This window comes from Athene noctua, chromosome 3, assembly GCF_965140245.1.
Source record: "Athene noctua chromosome 3, bAthNoc1.hap1.1, whole genome shotgun sequence".
Taxonomy (NCBI): Eukaryota; Metazoa; Chordata; class Aves; order Strigiformes; family Strigidae; genus Athene; species Athene noctua.
In genome coordinates this window covers 30,750,048-30,768,701 of record NC_134039.1, presented here as the reverse complement: position 1 = coordinate 30,768,701, position 18,654 = coordinate 30,750,048, and the positions used below count along the sequence as shown (strand labels likewise).

Sequence of the window (18,654 nt, the reverse complement as noted above, 5' to 3'; positions counted from 1 at the left end):
GCAGCACAAGTAAGTCGGAAAATCTGCATTTATCTGGACACAGAGCAAGCTCTGAGACCAGTCATCACAGTCGTTTTTATATATAAAAATGTGTGCACACAGACATAAGGACTAATACATTCATCACTAACCCTCATTTAAGGGACCAACCATCCAAAGTCTATGCTTCACCCAGCAAATGTGCTTTAAGTGGGGGTGCCAGGTGCATCCAGGACCAGACAGTGGCTTTACAGACCACTGTGTGAGGACATGGCTGTAGGTTCAAAATCAGTCAAGAGGTTACTGTTCCAGCTTGTTTAGTCTTCAGTTCTCCAGACAATCCTTCCCAATCAAGATAACACACAGGTAGATTGTTTGGTTTTATCGCTTGTAGTGGAGTTTGGACTTAGGTTACCTGGAATGAAAAGAAGTTGAAGTAATGTTAAGTAAACAAGACCTGGATAAAGTTTGGACTCATGCCTCAATCCTCTCTTGTTATTTACTATGCACCTTGTATTAGACCTACATTACTCTGCACTCTCTTCTGGTTTTATTTCCTAATACTGTGAAATAAAGAGACAATAAAATAAGAACAAATTCAGAGTATACAGTGGAAAAAACCACTGGAGAAGTATTTCCAGGCTTTGGCCTGTACCCAGACCAGTATTCTTGGGTCCCAGTTGGCACCGAAAAATAGTCTGGCCAGGACTTTGGTGGGAGGTTTTTTGAAGAGTGAGGTATGACAAAAAAAAGTCAGGTCATCTCATCCATCTGATCCACACACACATTCTCAGTAGAGGGTTTCTCACATCCCACTATAAACCTCTCAAGTGCCAGTATTTCCACCATTTCCTTTGCAAGACAAATCCCAAAGCCTCGGGGTCTCTCACTTAAGTAGCACAGTATGCTGCCTCAATTTTTTATCATCTTAGTTTTTTTCATTCCTCACTCAACAGATTCCTTCTGCTCCCAGTATCTGTACTTTTCAATGCTTGCACTGCTGTCTCATCTCCTTCATTACAGCCAGCTGTTGGTCTGGATGCCCTAGCATATTTTTTCAAGCACTGTTCTAATGTGTGTTTGCAGAGGCTTTTGCAAGCAAGGGAGCTCATCTGTACTCTGAGCTCAGCAAGGTTTACATGACTTACAGCCCAGGGCAGTACGTGTTGAGAGGGGCTGCCATGTCACTTGCAGTCACTCTGAACCAGGGCATACCCCATTTATGTATTTGTACAGAAGAAAAGTATATGTGCATCTCCTAAGCAGTTAGAGCCAGTGGCCAGTACAGAGTGAGAACAGGGAGGGAAAACTGCCACAGGTCAAGGTGACATGCTACTGAGAAGTCTCAACCTTGCTAAGATGAGGGAACTTTCAACCCAAGCATTGCCTCTCAACTGGGCTTCAAGCAATTCATTTTTCATGTCACTCTCTTGCTTGTGGGTATTTGATCAATATTCTCCTCACCTGCAGGTGATGGGGAAGAGAAGAGCTCTGACCTCTCCCTCTCCACTTTCTTCCACACTGCAGCTTCCTGATATCCATGTGGGAGGCTGCACTGCAACCTGCTGTCACTTCTGTGGCTACTCTGTATGCTACTGCCTCCTCCCATCTCCCTATGGCATTTCATTCTACCTCCTGTTCCACCTTTGACCAATTCTGTACGTTACTACTAAGTTTATCATTACTCCTATCTCCTCACCACCCCTGTTCCCCTCCCTGTCTGTATCACATTCAAGACCCTCACATTTACTTTCAAAATTGTCTGTGCTCCCCTGCTTAATCTCAACTCCCAACTCCTTTATTCTTCTCACCTTCTACTCTTGTCTTCTAACCTTTTTCTACAGATCCTGCTACAGTTAGAGCAAACACCATCCTTGTACGTACCCAATAATGTTCCCCTCTAGAATAGAGGCTAAAAATTCCAGTTTCCACCTGTCCATGATCCCACTTTGGCTGAAAAATACTGGTGATAATTAAGCAGCTATTTTCGTGGTATTGCAGTGCCCAGTGTAAATCCATTTCTTGTTGCAAGAAGCACCCAAAAGTAAAACACAAAGTCCTGCTATTAAGTATATGTTCTGCAATCAACACTCATGAGGAGTGGAGGCCAATGTATGGAGCAACTCAGGATAGCAGACTTTTCTGAATGAGCCCACTTCTTGCAGGGGAGAAAACAAAACAAAAAGCCAGCACCTTCCAAAGGCACACAGCTTTCAAACCCTTACAGTATCTCCCAGAAACTGCACACAGATGTCAGTTTCTTTGCTGATTACAGCCTGCCCAGCAGCAGCTCAAAATTAACAAGATTCTGGTCAGGTTCAGAGATGCTGATGTGTTCCTAAGCAGGCAACAGTGAAATTCAAGAGTTGTGTCGGTTTGATGATGTGGTTTAAGAAAGCCTCATATGACAAAGTACAGTCTCTGTGCAGTGTGCTAGGACAACACCTCCGGATGTTAATTCAGACACTTCGTTTGGGAAGTTACTATTTGTAGTCCTTGTATTTTCCAGATTCCCAATTCTGACCTGCAGGTATCCCTTTTCTACCATGTAAATACTGAACCAGATTTTTAGACTCTGTCACAGAACACGCTTTCATCACTTCCCTTCCCAGTTCAGATTCTCTTCATCAACATCTGCTCTTACAAGACTGAACCTGACCTTTAGCTTGCTTGAATAATGTCTTTCAATTACTCCGCGAGCTTCTTGGGGTGTAGTTCTGGTCTCTTCATGCATTTGCCAGGTGGGATGTGTCTCTGTGGTACTACTGAATTAATAGTGACTTCGGAGGATGTGTGCATAGGCAGGCCCACAGGGCTTAAGTGTGCTGTTTAATCTTTACATAAGGTAAGGGCAGCTATTTGAAACTGTGAATCTCTGAATAATTGCATCCTAACCTGACTGCATATCAAGCACTTTCTCGCTCTTTCATTTTCACTTCTTACCTCCCTTCTGTCACCCAGAGTATCACAGCATCAGTTTTTACTAGACATGCTTCAAGACAAACCTTTAAAACAAAGTCAGTCCTATAGTTACCCAAGAACAAAGTACCCCTATTTTAATTTTGAAGGTGAAACTCTATTCCATATTCATGTTTAAGATTTTTTTATTAAATCCTAATGAAGCATGTGGTACTGACCAAGTAGCTGCAGGATCTTTTTTTCCATTTCTCGTAAATCTCCATCTTCCCAATGTGCCTTCTACCATCTCTGTTCACATGTCACTTTGGGACCATTAGACTAGAGAAGCCTTCTCTCAAGAACAGTGATTCAATTCAAAAGCATCACACAAGCATTGATTGTCCTCTAGCCTTTCACAACACCAGATGACCTAAGTCTACTCACATCATACTTCAAAAGCTGCGGAGTCTCCCATTGCCACCATGAACAGGCATTCTCAATTTCCATAAAACAAAACAATACTTGCATGGACCCCTTGGAAAGACTTATCAGGTCAGGAAGAGCACAGCAGGAATGCTGGTGTGCTGGACCTCTGCACATTCCTTACACCTGTTCTCAATTCTTCCTTCCCCTTTGTTGAAAGACGTGGCAGCCCTCAGGAAGTAGCAGTGGCAATAAATAAAACCTGAACGTAATAGCATGATAGTGTCTTTGTGAAAACAGTCCAGACCACGCATGAGACTGTCTGGCACAGATCCATGGTGTTAAAGGAATAGGGACATCCCTGCTGCCCTGACTGTGCAATGCCCCAGAAGGGCGCACCGCCCCACTGTTCAACTAGACATCAATCTTTCGTGCCTTAATATGAGCCTAATTTCATCATGACAATGCGGGAATGGTGGGCTATCTGCTTTAAAACAGGTAACAGTGAGAAACGTAGGGAATCTGATGTAAAGCGCTGACCTATCAGACATACACAGTTCTCTACTTCTGTCACTAGAGGGTAGTGCAAGCCCTCAGATGCATTCCTCTGAAATGCCCATAAATCTCCCTACAGGTCTTCACCGATTCTGGTTTTCCTGGCTCTGAGGAATGGGGCCCAGCAGCACATACAGTCTATGCTCAAGACATAAAGAGAATTGGAGAGAGGACCTCTTTAGACCAGGGTTTACCTCTGCCTCCCCAAATAGCAAACGTATGTCCTAAAATAGGTCAACTACAGTCTTAAATAAACTATCCATGCCTTCTTACAGTTCCTCTCTCTGTGTTCATTTCGCATTTTTGAGTCTGTCCTTCATTCAGCCAGAAATATTTCTAAGAACCTAATAACCTTCCCAATACCTTGCTTTTCTTTTCGGTCTCAGGAGAATGTCTTTCCATTTCACATCATGGCAGTCTCAAGGGAATTCAGTCTCTCTAGACCTGCATTTTGCATTCATCAGAACACAGAATGGTCTCTGGTCAGACAAATTGAGGAGGAATTTTCTCCCTGGAACTAGTTTATTTTCCTGCTGGCACAGGACATATTGACACCCAGCACAGCTCACTGAGAAAGGAAGGCAACCAGGCTAAATAGTCCATAGGTTTACTTCAGTCTGACAAAACATCTAAAACATTGGGAGGTTAGCTATGAACTCATAAACTGGAAGAAATCTTTATCATTTATGTCTTCAACTGGATGAAGCCTTGGAAGGACTTAGTGAAAATCTCAATCATGCGATAGCAAAGAAAGAAAAGTTGAGATCTAGTACTTCTCCATAGCTTCTATTTTCAGGACCTTCTCCCCCATTTTGGAAGGTGATGAGTAAATTAAAAAGACCCCCTCTCCTCCATTCCTTGCCCCCTCACCTCAATAGAAACACATTTTCCTCTCTCCTCCACCAGTAACTTGTCACAGTAAACACACCCAACTAAACCTGAATGAGGAAAGGAAGGGTAGGGTTACATTGAAAATCTGCCTGCACCCTGATAGCCACTACAATAGTTGAACATACTGCTACTGTTTATTAGGACAGCACACTTCATGAACTGTACACTTAACCTGTTTTACACAAGGAGACATTCACCTTTCTCTCCTTTGTTCCATACCCACTTGCTCAGAAGTATGAGAAAATATTTACATGAGAAGTACCAACTTTACAATAAGACTGCCATTAAACTGCTTTCAAATTAAGTTGCTTGTATCATTTGATACAACTCTTCTTTGATCCCACTCATTTTAATATAAATAAGAGCATCTACTCACCAATGCCTATATTGAATGAGTTTGCCCCAATCAGCCAAACTCAGAATAAGGGACACAGGAGCAGAATATGCTGGTAGGAGAAGTTTTACCTGAGATGCCTCCAGTGCTCCGAACACTTCCATGGCCAATGCTGAGTCGCTCATATTCCAGTTTCATGTTCCCAAGGTCTTCTCCTGAATGTCCTTCACTGGCAAAAGAATTAGCCTCAATGCTTGAGCCTGGAGACCGTTTGGCCTTGCGACTGAAAAGCCCACTGGCAAACCGTTTTCCTTGCTTTGAATTGACCTGTGCATCTTCTTTCTTCACGTCACGAATAGACTCTCTGGATTTTGATTTATTTTTCAGGTCCATGTGGAGCCGGGAGAACAGTTTCTGAGGGCTCCGATTCAGCTTGTTCACGTTCTCCAGTGGTGGATCAATTTCTGGGAACTCTTGCTCCAATGTGACTAAGTCATTCAGAAACTGATTTAACCGTTTCTTTGACTCACTTGTTTCCTCCTTTTCTATGTCCCCCTGATTATTCTGCCTGTGTCGTGAAGCCCAGAGCATCATATCACCACGGGTTGCCCCTGCCACTAAACCATACTTGGGGTTAATGAACTTCCGAGCCACAGTGGAGGAATGAAGGCCTGGCTTCCCAGTTACAAGAAGGGATGGGTTAGCAATACCTAGTTCCTTGTAGAAATTAACTTCCTCTGAGATGGCATAGAGCTCACGAAACTCAATGTCAAACATCTCCACGTGCTGTCCTGTCAAGACGAGCAGGATGTTTCTGTCGATGTGGGATGAACTCCATGTGAAGCTAAAAGCAGGAAACAGAACCAACATTAGATTTTTGGGTGCATACGTGACCCAGCCCACCTAATAATTTCTAAAACACTGCACGGGAATATGTAGCATTGTGCCATTTGCCTGTATGTCCTTGACAAGATGGGTCACGATAGACACATGAAGCTCTTTACTATTGTTCTTCATTAGGCATGCAGACCAGATCTGAAAGAAAAGGCCCTAAAACACTGACGGACAGTTGACCCTTCTAAAAAATGCAACACTGCATCAACAGGAGGAGTGTACAGACTGAAAACCTCACTGAAGAGAACTAAGCATGGTGGTCCTGGCAGACCACCACCTGATGCAGTGGGGAACTATCTCCAGTCCTCTGAAATGGTCCACAAGCATGGGCATGTTCTGTTCTCTCAGAAGCACCTTGTGCTCTATGCCACCTTCTCTGTTGTCCCACCCCCATTTCTACAGATGCCACACAGATTACAGAAGCTGTGATAAGAAAGGGAATGACATCGGAAGAAGACTCTCAAGCAGAGCCACAAGCCATTCTTTACACGAAGAATGTAGCTTTGCCTTAAGCAAGAGTGACCCACCTGTATGACCCAGTGGCCACCTTTTCACCATCCACCATCAGGAATCGGGATGCCAATGTGCCTCTGATCTTCCCTGCTGGCATGTAGAACCCAACTCCTGTCACAGAACGTATGCGAATGTTCTAACAGGGAGGTGAAAAGACAAAATGTCACAATAAATAGGGCAGAGAATTAGATAACTGTCAGCTCCAAGTCTTAACATGTCACTCACATTATCTCACTACTTCTGGGACTACATTTTGTTTTAGCCACCAGAAATCAGAAGTGCTGTAAGACCTGTTGTCATCCCCTGTCTATGCAAGTCACTCCTCTCCATCAGTTTATAGCCCTATCCAATGGGTCAGCATCTTTGTAACCCTGCCTGCTGTCTTCAGCTATTCATCTTAGCCCACTGGCAAGACAATGCTTTCAAAATCAAATAATCCTCCACCTCCAGTCCTGTGCTGTAGCTCAGAAGGCCCAGCCCAGTTTAGAGGAATGAATCAGCAGAAGCTCTGAGTCACATCTGCACTCTGAATTCTGATCCCTATTCCACAGCAATCCTGAGATCTTCTCCAGATTATGTTAGCAGGGTCACAAAACCAAGGAACTTTGTAACACCTGTTCAGTGTAAAGGACACAGTTACTTTGGGGGTAATGTATAAAACAGGTTTCTATTAGGTTCTTTTTATGCTCATGTTCTAATTCCCAGCAACACATGGCTTGACAAAACTGGGCAAAGACTGGACAATTTAACTATTACAGAAGAGAGGAGGAAACAATTCTATTACTCAAAAGATATATGTTTCCTATCAGTTATAACAAAAGGAGAACCCTAATCTTTATAATTTGGCTCAGAACCCCAAATAGTGAGTGTCCACCCAGATTCCTCACTGTTCAATGGAGAGTTAAAAAAACACAGAACTTTTTTTGAACAAAAGGAGTAGTGTCTCTACTGATGTCCTCAATAAATCAGCAAAGAATCTGAAGAAACAGAAGAAAAAACTTTTAATTAAATGAATGGAAGTAGTTAGAAAAAGATAATACCTCTCCCCAAACCTCCCTTCACACACCCTTTGGCCATCAAACCTACAAGTAATAAAACAAAGCACTACTAGACACAGAGAAAACACCAATTTAAGGTTACATGATTTTCAACAACGGATGTGTGCCTACAGTTACTATAAGGACATATCTGCACATTGGACTGAGTGTTGTTCTGCTCAGGGGTCCTGGCTGCATGACACTGAATTGCCAAACTGACATGAAACATCACCCCCCCCAAAACCCAAAAAGCATTGACTGTCAGTATAAGTTTAGAGCAAATTATCTTGTTGCTCTGACACACAAATTTAGACCATTTTTTTCATTCCACCTGTTTCCATAAGAATTCTTTAACAATGAAAAGCTAAAAGGTATTGTGAACTGGAGTAATAAATCCAGGGTTGGGAGTCAGACAGTCCCAAGTATAATCACAGTTCTGACACTATTTCCTGTGATGGTCTGGGAAAGACAATTCACCTTTGCCTCATTCTTCCCCCAACTGCAGAGCAGGAGAATCATGAGGATTTGGCTAATGCTAGTACAGCCTTGAATCCCGAAGACCTAAGTCCTATTATTATAAACTTAACTGATGCTTAAATATTGTTAGGCTATAGAAATCAGCATGCAGGAATGAGTGATTAGAATGCAGTTTTACATCAAAGAACATTTTTCTGAATATAACTCCTACCTTTTGAATCTGGTCCTATTTCCCCCACTAAAATACAGCAGTGGCAGTACAAATTCTGACTAACAGTAACTGATGATACTACTATTTTGCACTCATCTATTGCTTGATCTGTCTGGAGTCCTGTGTGGGCATTAGCTAATTAAAACTCCCAACACTTCTGAAAGTATTATTACTCTGTTTTAAAGATGAGGAACCTGAAAGAGAAAAAGATGAAGTGACTTGCCCAAGGCCTAGCAGTGAGTCATATGTGTGGGATGCTGAATGCAGGTTGGCTAGAGCACAGGAGAAAGGGTGCCCTTTCCAGTATTTAGAATAACATTTGTAGTTGGCTGGCTGATCACCTGAAATAATATTTTCCCCTTGCTGAGTAAAGTTGGATGTAGAATTTGCCAAATCATGGAGTATTGACTGCAAGTGACAAGAAGGAGCTCCATTCTTCAAACCAGTCAACAGCTCTGACATGTCCTGTACCTTTGTGAATCAAGAAGTATCAGCCTGTGTGAGCAGAAAGTTTCTTAGCATGTAATATGTGTAGATTTTATTGTGTTTGTATGTTATATCACCTTCTTTTGGTGGAAAGAAAGCACATTTTAATTTCTGCAGTAACTGAGCTACACATAACACTTAGAAAGGCACAGAGAGGGTAGAACCAAACAGCTGAACACATAAACCTCCTTAAACAAAGTAGGCACAGGAGTGCATAAATACATCTTGAAATGCAGAAAACAAGCACAAACTCATATAAACATCGAGTCACTTAACAGGTTATTTGTATAATGTTTTCTGCCTTGAAGGATCTTGGAGCATTTGTAGACTGATATATCAAGCTGTACAGAGGAGGAACAAGCCTGTGTTCATTTACTGAAGACTACACAACAACAAAAGAGGAAAAACAAACATAAATGATATGAGATTTGGAGGGGGCACTAGCGTTACAGTACTAACTAATACTTAGGGTAGAGGACCAGTTAGTTCACCAGATAGAAGTGACCCCTCCAGATCTGTATTCTTGCAGAAGCTTGCTTAAGGTTTGTCAGATCCTGGCGTATGGAAGCTGCAGCCTGCATTAAATTTCTGCATTTCCTTTATGCAGGCTTGCACCACTCCTCGTCACAGCAGTGACTAATGTCTCCCTGGCAGCAAGTTAATATGGACTGGTAACAGTCAAGCCTGACAGAGCATCCTAATGCAAACAGTGAAGGAATCAGTCTTTCCTGCTTTATTGTTACACACTTTTAAACCTCACCCTGAACCCACAGAAAGTTAAATTAGACCCAGCTTAGGAAGTCAGTAATAGGCTGTGTTGTGAACTGACACTTAGATGTCACTTGACGGACCTGGAGAGTAGTGTTACAAGCTGGGGTTGAGTAGGGGGGAAACACAAGACAGCCAAAAGGGAAGTGTTTGTAAGTACTTCCACCAGGGAATCCTGTGTGTACCTTCCCTCAGGACAACTGCTGATACGTATGTTGAAAAGCAATCAGGGATCTTTATTTCAAGTTGGGAAGGATGGCATGAATGACCTCTATAAATTAACAGATGTAAAACAGATTAAGGGGAGGCAACAGACAAAAGCAGTAGCTGATAGATGACAGTGACTCAACAGTCCCTTATACTGACTGCATTTTTCAAAATGCAGAGATCCCCTTTCTGCTGTCCCTGGAAACATCAGATCCCTTCAGTCAACAGAATCTGCTGAGGTAGCTCCTGTCCTTTGTTTTTTTGTACTACTGCTTCACCTGAGCACAGGGCTGAGGGGGAGGCCCCAGATGCCCATTATTTCCCACTCTAAAATCCTAGATGGAGGTACCACAGAAGAGGGAAAGAAGAAAGACATGGGATTCATGTGGACAGGACCACAGTAACAACAGTAAAGGAATTTTTCTTATTCATAGTCTGCAAGATTCTCATTTCTGATGATCAGACCTCCACGTCAGAGGGATGGGTGGTAGGGTGCTCATCTTACACAGTGACACAAAAGCAGCCACCATGTAATGCTGGGAAATACTGTGGACTTCACCTATGTGTTTGCCCTGAACAGTTCTGGAAAAGGCATGTTTGTTGACAAAACAGTCAACAGGTATTGCAGGTATTCAAACAGAATAGGATGGAATGCAGCTAGCTGGACCTGACCTGATAAAGTCATTATTGGGTATTGCTTATTTGGGTCTTTGCAAAGAGAGAGCCTTGTGAGCCCCCATTTTCAAAAGGTTGCAAGCAGCCTAGTAGAATTCTCTAACAGATAATTAAAAAAATCAACAGCACTGCATCACGTTACATTCAGCTTCTCCCTCACTTGAGTTAGGAGTCAATAAGGAAAGACATGAAATACTGAATGAAATCCCTAAAATTTCTCAGGCAGAAACTTTTAAAATTCCTGGAGTGAGGGGAGGAACTCCTTACATGTTGGGAAAATGAATGCAAAAATTAACATAAAGGTGAACTTCCTCTAGATAACTCATTCCCTGGGCTTGCTTGGAGCTCTAGGTGAACTCCCCGATTTTGAGGAGTGTCTGTTACTGGGTCTTGGTCAGCAGAAGCATGGGGAGAAAGAGAACTCATCTAAAAACTGATAAGAACACTCACCCTCAGGTGAACAAAAAGAGGACTCTTTGTGGGGCTATGAATTTTTTGAATTTTTTTATCTATGGAGAACTCTGATTCACTGTGGTCTCTGAAGAACACTCTTGTCTCAAAAAGTCTGGCAAACCATGTCCTATAGGCTCAGGAAGCCATATGACTCATACACACAAGACACTAACATCCCGGGATGAATGTGACAATGCTTGAATTTAAATGCATTTCTAATGATCTCTGGCCTTCAGACAAAAATTGAGGTTTTCTTATTTCATGCTTGGAGTCAGTAAATAACTTTTTGTCTTTGCAGAGTGAGGTACTGTCTTCCTACAGCAATTTCCCTCCTGTGAGACTGTCAGCAGATCATAATACCTTGTCACCTCAAAACAATAAAATAGCCAGGAATTTTGTGAAAAAGCCCAGCACTGTATGTAGAAAAAGGGTAAAATCCAGTGTTAACAGTAGATCTTCCTGTATTAGGACCAAAGAAATATTCACTCTGCATTGGATAAACAGGGAAATGGAAACAAAAGGGCAGGAATCACAGAATCAGAGCATCTAGTGATGACAGAAGACAGAATTAGCATCCTAACCCTGCAGCAATGACAGCCTGTGGTAGTGTGTCATCTCTCTCTCTCCTTTCCTGGGATCAGAACTTGCCTCTAAACCTTAAAGTTACACCCCACATTGCTGCAACTTTCTGAGAAAAAGCTATCCTGTAAATCTTGCACAAGCATTCCGAAGGAAAGGTGGGAAGAAAGGCATGAGGGAAGAGTATGCAGTTCCTTTGCTGACAAACTGTGGCCCACTGGTGAACATTTTTTAGAAGAAAGCAAAATGATACTCAAAAAGAGATGGTAAGGAGATCACTACACTAGTTTCTCCTTCTTCCTCAGCAATTCCAACATCCTCTGTGATCAAGCAGTGAAGGACAAAATGGTTTTGCCTGAACAAGACCAGAGGCCCAGCTTGCTTTCTTGCTTTAAATTTGGGTCTTCAACACCAAAAGTTCAAAACAACCCGCAACACATTACATCAATGAGGTGGGGGTGGGGGGAGCCCACAAGGGGAAGCCTTAACCTTGTTTGAGATTCTTTGGGTATCTAAAGCCTGGTGTCAGGGGAATCACTATATGATGATTTCTGCCATACATCCAAGGCAGTCCTGTGCAGGATACTAAGAGGCCATCTTCCCTGAAAGGCAAATGACCTGCTTCCCCTTACAGAAAGACTCTTCCCAGGCCTTCCACAGTACGACAGACAGGAATAAACTGCATTGACCTTAATGGGATTAACTAAAGCCTAAGCCATACTGGAAAAGGAATACAACGGCCTTAAGGGGAATTTAAGATAGAGTATGAGATGGCTGGGAAAAGAGGGGAAAAATTTGAAGGACGGAACTCTGTGGGCTGAAGCTCTGCAGAATAGTGAACAACTACATCAAAGAAGGATGTTAAAAAGTTCTTCTCAGTGGACCTCCTTCAGCTCATCTTGTATTTGGACTTTTTTTAGCTGAAGGAGTCTAATGAAAAACATAGCAAGGACTGCTGTGAGAGAAGGGAAGCACAAAAGGGACACGGGAGAGTTTTCTTCTGCTTTTGATGGCATCAGTTCAAACTCTGCCTCTTTGTAAACGGTAATGGAACTAGGCTGCTGCAAGACCTAGTCACTGCTGTAGCATGTCACTGTGATGATTGATTTTGGGCTGTGAAGTATGTATAGATACCTATGGAGAAAGAGGTAAGAGAAGAGCAGAAGGGGATGGCTTACTGCTTAAAGATGCAGAAGGCAGACAAAAAGGAATTTACCTCTCCAATAGCATTGCAGCTTTTTCTAAAATGCCAGGGCATCTTTTCATTTACTCTATCCAGAAGTTAAAATATGCAGTACTGAAGGCATCATTCCTGCACATGGTGACACGGTGAGAAAAGTACTGGGAAGCAGATACTGGAGAAAATGGAACTGCTGCTTTGATTTCAGAGTTTTGTACAAAAAAGACTTAAGCCTAGGCCACAGAATAGTCCTGAGGCTTGAAACAGGTCTTTCTTTCAAAGAAACCAGAGGAAAGAAACTTCCATCTCTGTTTTGGAGAAAGATGAGAAAGCTGCTTAGCTGGATGCCTTTTTTGATGAAGTCCAGAGACTCTGAGCAGAGTGGTAGTTCACAGGAGCACTGTTCAGATACAGGCAAGTCATTTTCATCCAGATTTAAGACAGTTCTCCTAAAACGGTTAATATGAACCTCTATAACCTTCAGAGCTTTTTGAGTTTTGGTTCTGCTTTTTTTTTAAACTATTGAGTGTTTATGGAAGATATGCCCTTCCTCCAGGCAAAAAGGCACTTTTTTTTTTTTCCACTGCTCAGAAGAACAGTTGGATCACAAGAGGGGCGAGTCTGGCATCCCATAGGTTGTTTCCAACCTAGCAACTTTTTCAGTATTCGGAACAAGTCTGTAGTAATGACAGTGACTAAAAAACATGAAAAAAGCAAGGAATACAATACTAACTATAAACACACAAAGAATTTCAGTCTGTATGTAATGGAATGAGATCCTATTGAGGCTGCTTCTGCCAGCCAAGCTAGGCCAACTGCTCTGCTGTGCGGCGTGCACTATATGAAGGCATACTCTGATACAGAACAGGGGAGCAGCTATGCTCCTCAATCCCTTATGTTCTCAGGCAATGGAGGACTACAAACTCATTCACTCCCAGATGATCACCAATGGATAGGAAGGTCTGATTTCACAAAGTGTATGTGTTCTATAACTGGGATCCATGCAGACAACAACTCAAAGAGCTACTCTGGACTCTCGTTTTAATCCTTGCATAGGAGACCCACAGGAATTTCCTCAGTTTTCTTCCCAAACAGGAATGTTTAGGTTACAAGACCCAAGAAACTACGCAGACACCCGTCTCAGGTGAAAGGCAAAAAATCCAAATCTTTCTTTTCCCTTCTGTATTAGCAAGTCATTCTCTTATCCCTTCATGTTCCATGAACCCTTGCCTAAGTGCTGTGATGTGACTTGCAGGGTAGAAGAGATGCATTTGCCTGTCCAAGTGAGTTCCAAGATGCATTACATCTGAAAAAGGTCAATGACCTGCAGGAGATCATGGTGCAGTATTGAATATCTTACCCGGATCTGCAAATCACTGAGGTCAAGGCATCTGCACATTTCCAGGAAGAGTTTCACACCCTCCTCATCTAGGATTATATAGACTGGGATCCAGCGCTTATATGCTGCATCAACAATATCACGGAAGATGTCCCGGTCTGTAAATACATCCATGACCACTGCAATAATCTGGAAATAAGAAGACAGTAGACAGACAACTAAATAAAATGCCAGAAACTGAAAGGAAGGCTCATCACACTGGTGCAAAATAAATGAGAGCACTGATACCAGAATATGGAAGAGGAGGATATGGGGAAGATAAATATACAGGGATGTACATGCCCAAGTACTAACAATAATCTTGTAATTTTCTGCTGCACTTTGGAAGGAACGTAATATAAGAACTCTTTGAGACTTCTCCTTCTTCTAGGGGAAGATGGCTTATTTCAGCAGCCTGAGGAATGCCAAAGCAAAACACATAATTTTTCCTCTGTATTGTAAAACTTCTGTTGCATCTGTAAGGATTCACTTAAAGAAGAACACTGAAAATAGATTGAAAAAGAAGAGTGGAAAACACAGCTCTTAACAATTAATCAGAAGGTGAGTAATGGAAGAAAATGAATGTGCAGAGGAATCAGGGTCAGAATCCTCAGCCACGGTACATAGGGCAGACAAGAACTTTATTTCCCTTTTTTCCCAATTCCCTTTAAGAAGTCCGCTCTCAGGGCTGGCTTCCTACGGAACGTCTTATGGAGCTCAAACATACACACCTCATATTTGTCAGGAAGGGACTGGAGTGTGTGTTCAAGATTTGGAGGCAAAATGATGACTGCCTCTCTTCACATGTACATTTTTTTCTGGTATAAAACTAATCCCTCTTTCCAGGCATAGATGTTACATAAAACCAAAAGGTTGCGCTGACGTGACAGACAAGCCTGAACATTCATAGGATGAGTAACAACAAAACCAAGAAGGTTATGGGCAACTTTAAGCTGACCTTACATGTTTTGTCTTTCTCTCCCTTTCTGCATCTTTCACACCATTAGAAATATCAATTCTTTTCTGCCTGAAATTCTGCCCAACATCTGAAAGGTTATGAATGAAGGAAACTAAACTACTGTTTTCCTAGTCCCACTGGAAAAAACTGAAATTTAAAAAAAAAAAAAAAAAGAAAAATAATAAAAAAAAAAATTTGCATCTCATACTCATAGTATGCTGGGAATAGAATTGCCTAAATTTTAACTTCCCAGGCACTGGGGTCACAGTGATGAGCCAAGCTGTGCTGGGGATGGCACATATAGGTGTGAATGGAGCTGAAGACTGGATTGAACAGTGGGATCTTCTTGAAGTTTGGAAGAGGTGCAGCTCAAGTTGCAAGAGCTGCCTATTGAAGAGGGAATAATTGTCACATGAGACCTCTTTCCTTTGACAAATGCCCTTGAACAAACTGCTTTTGGAAAAGTGATGCCATACTAAATGTCCCCTACTGTGTTTGCTGAGTCTCTGCTTGTATGGCCAGTAACAACCAACACATCTGCTCCGTCAGGCTCCTTCTGTCAACAGTGCTTACACAAGCTTTTCTTTGTTAGAAAAAGAAATAAAGAGCTGACGTTGTGGTTATGCTTATCATTAGCATGTAGGTTTGTGATACATGTGAACTATGGTGGAGCTACATGATACTAATAGTACGTCCCTCAATAACTTCTGCTAGGCAGAACTGGATTTCAGGTCCTGCCTTGGTTCTTACTTCCCAGCATGAAGCAGCAAGATTCAGGGAATGTTACCAGAACCTCTGAAAATTAAAATATAGTGAACTTGTGCCACTTTATTCCCAAACAACTTAATATACAGACAGATTATAATTAAAGGCATGAAGAGTTCATGCATTAATTCAGGCCTGTTATGCTCCCTCTCCCCTCCACACATTGTAGCACAGATGTACTTATTTAGGAGCAAGAATGCCTGGTAATATTCATTTGAAGTAAGAACATCCACACAGGGAATTGATCAATAATAGATAGCAGAAGCATGAATTTGTTTTCCTTCCGTCCCTTCCATTTGCAATGACTCCAATGACTGCAGAAATTACACCACGTCCTGGACAAACCAATAATTGTTAGTACCGGCTTTGCAATATGAAGGGGTGGTTCCCTTCAGGCTTTGGGGCCTTGAGTCAGTTCAGGCTTCCTTGCAAGAATGTGGACTAAACTCATGAAAACTGAGATGTGTATGAAAAACAGATGAGCTGTCTTGCAGATGGCACTTCTAAGCCAGCAGTGGGCAACCCCAGTTATGTTAAGTCTTCTCAAACCCCTGCCACAGCTGGCGATGTGTCAGGATTACCTAGGAGAGTTCCCAAATACAGCAAGTCAGAGCATGAGAACCTACCCCTGCAAGAGGTTTTCCCCATTCCTCTACCTATCCTGTGGAAAATAAACTTATCTATAGGGTTCATAGGTGTGCCTAACTCTTCATAGGTATTTCAAGATTGGCAAGCATTAGCTTGCCAATCTCATTGCGGTAAGGTAGCTTCATTAACATATGTTTGTAAAACACTGACGATAAGCCACCTACAAACATGTGCCACATATTACTAGTACCTGTTCAGACCCTCCTCAAAAAAACAAGACCAGCAAAACCCCACTCTCATCTGCTGAAGGAAAAGATGCTATCTGGAGCCTTTTTTTTTGCCAGGGCCAGCTTACCTGAACACAACAGGCATAGTTACCTATGAAAAGGACCATTAAACACTCAAATGGCTGTTAAACATGAAACCACCTTTGGGCTGGGAGAGCACAGTTCATCCAGTGAGTGAAAAAATAAAAATCTACAAAGGAATTAATTACTTTCAGGTGCCAGGCACAGCTATCAAAAAGAGCAAAGTTTCCCAGTCCTTGCATAGTCTGTAGAGGCATTTGTAGCAGTGCAAAGAAGATGTGAAGTTGCACTAAATCAGAGTAGAAGGATTTTACAGCTTCTGGGTCTTCTATACAACTGATCACCCAGTTGCTGAACAGGATTACGGGCTGTGCAAGTATTTCTGCAAGCAGGGAGCTGAGGAGATCGGCTACTGTAAAGTTTTCTTTTTTCCCAGCAGATTTGGTTTTAACAAGTCTGTAAAAGTCATGCATATAGTGTATGCTGGGGTGGGGGAGCAGGTGGAGGAGGAATAACTGCTGAATTACAAAGCAGAAAAAACATAAAGCCCCAGGAGTGATGTCAGCTCTGAAGGGGATCTTTTCCTGGGTGGTCTTCCCTAGAAACTTCACCCACACCTAGAAAAAAACCTCATCATTGCCCCCACCTATTCAATGCAAGCTCTTGTAGCATCACGGCTGGTTTTCTCGCCAGTGGTGGCCTGTCACCACTAACAGCCCTTTCCAGCAAAGATAAATAGGGACGCAGCCACATATTGTCTGGACTCTGGCTCTTCCAGTACAGGCTGGATGGTGTTGAGACCACAAAAAATAACCCCCAAAAATGCCACCCTCTAAACAAACTCACTGCCCTGTGTTTAACTAGGGATACCTGCACGTACAGGCAGTGTGGCTGTAACAGCATCACGACCTGCCTTCCCTTGAGCCAGGGAATCAGACTGGGACAGGACAAAGCAAACTAGGTAGAAAATCCCAATTTGAAGGGGTGTGTGCAGGAGTTTAACCCCATCTTGGGCATCATTTGGCAAACCGTAATGTGACTGGCAACAAAGCACAGGGAAAGCCCTGCCTGGTGGTCGCCGACCAGCTGGAGGCCAACGCCCTCCTCCCGCTTTGCAGTGGGCCAGCGAGGAAGGCCCGTCCAGGGCAGGCCTTCGCTTCCCTTCCACCCCACGTGCCCCCAGCCCAAGCATGAAGGTGGGCAGGGGTGGCCCATCGAGGGCACCCGCTTTGAGCACCGGCCGGGCCAGGCCCTACCTTCTGTGCCTGCTGGATCATCTCCCGCACCACCTCCTTCAGGTGGGGCGCGCCCTCCTCCTTGCGGGGGTGCGTGAAGAGGGCCACTCGGCTGATGCCCCGGTAGAAGGTCTTGTCGGTCCAGCCCAAGTCCAACGGGGGCACCTCTGTGTCTGAGCACTCGGGCCAGTAGGCCAGCGAGAGGGTCTCGCCGCCGGGCCCCCGCGCCACCTTGCCGCCCTCCCGGGGGTCGTCGTATCCCCGCCAGCCGCCCCGCAGGGCCTGCAGCTCCCGGCTGGAGAGAAAGTCGCGAAGCTGCTCCTTCCTCAGCGCCTCCCGATAGGCCGCCTCGCCCCGGGTCACCAGCGCCTCCAGGGCTCGGCGCTGCTCCTCGCTGTAGTAGAAGCGGGCCTGGGCCTCCGTCACCTTCTCGTTGACGTGCGACTCGTCCAGCAGGAGCACCTGGGACTCCGCCATGCTGCCGTCACCCGCAGCGCCGGGCAGCCGGGAGGCTGCGGAAGGAGGGAAAGGCAGAGCCGGCACCGCCTCACCTGGCCTGCCCGAGCCCGCCCCGACGGGTGGAGCGGCCGCGCCGCCCTGCGCCGGCCTCTCACGTTCCCCTGGCTCCGAGGGGACACGGCTGTTCCCTCTGTCCTGCCTCTCTCCCAGACTGGTGCGTGGCCCCGGCCCCTGGGGGTGTACAGGGGTGACCTAGAGCCCTGACCACAGTGCTTGGCGGAAAACCAGGCCTGGGCTGCGGGTGTATTTTGGGGTGCAAACGCGAAAATCTATTCAAGGGGGGTTTCTCCCCCTCTTCCAGACGTGGCAGCCACCTGAGGGGTGCTCATGGGGAAGGGGGGGA

At 44.0% G+C, this 18,654-nt stretch overlaps 1 protein-coding gene across 1 annotated transcript; it reads right to left on the bottom strand.

Annotated features, from left to right (window-relative positions):
• Positions 1-329: 329 nt before the first annotated feature.
• FAM83F (family with sequence similarity 83 member F) lies at positions 330-18,269 on the bottom strand. The gene is made up of 5 exons (XM_074901373.1): positions 17,814-18,269; positions 13,921-14,088; positions 6,502-6,623; positions 5,212-5,924; positions 330-394 (listed from the first exon to the last, which is right to left on the bottom strand). The coding sequence occupies exons 1-5, from the start codon at positions 18,267-18,269 to the stop codon at positions 330-332; spliced, it is 1,524 nt and encodes a 507-aa protein (XP_074757474.1).
• Positions 18,270-18,654: the final 385 nt, after the last annotated feature.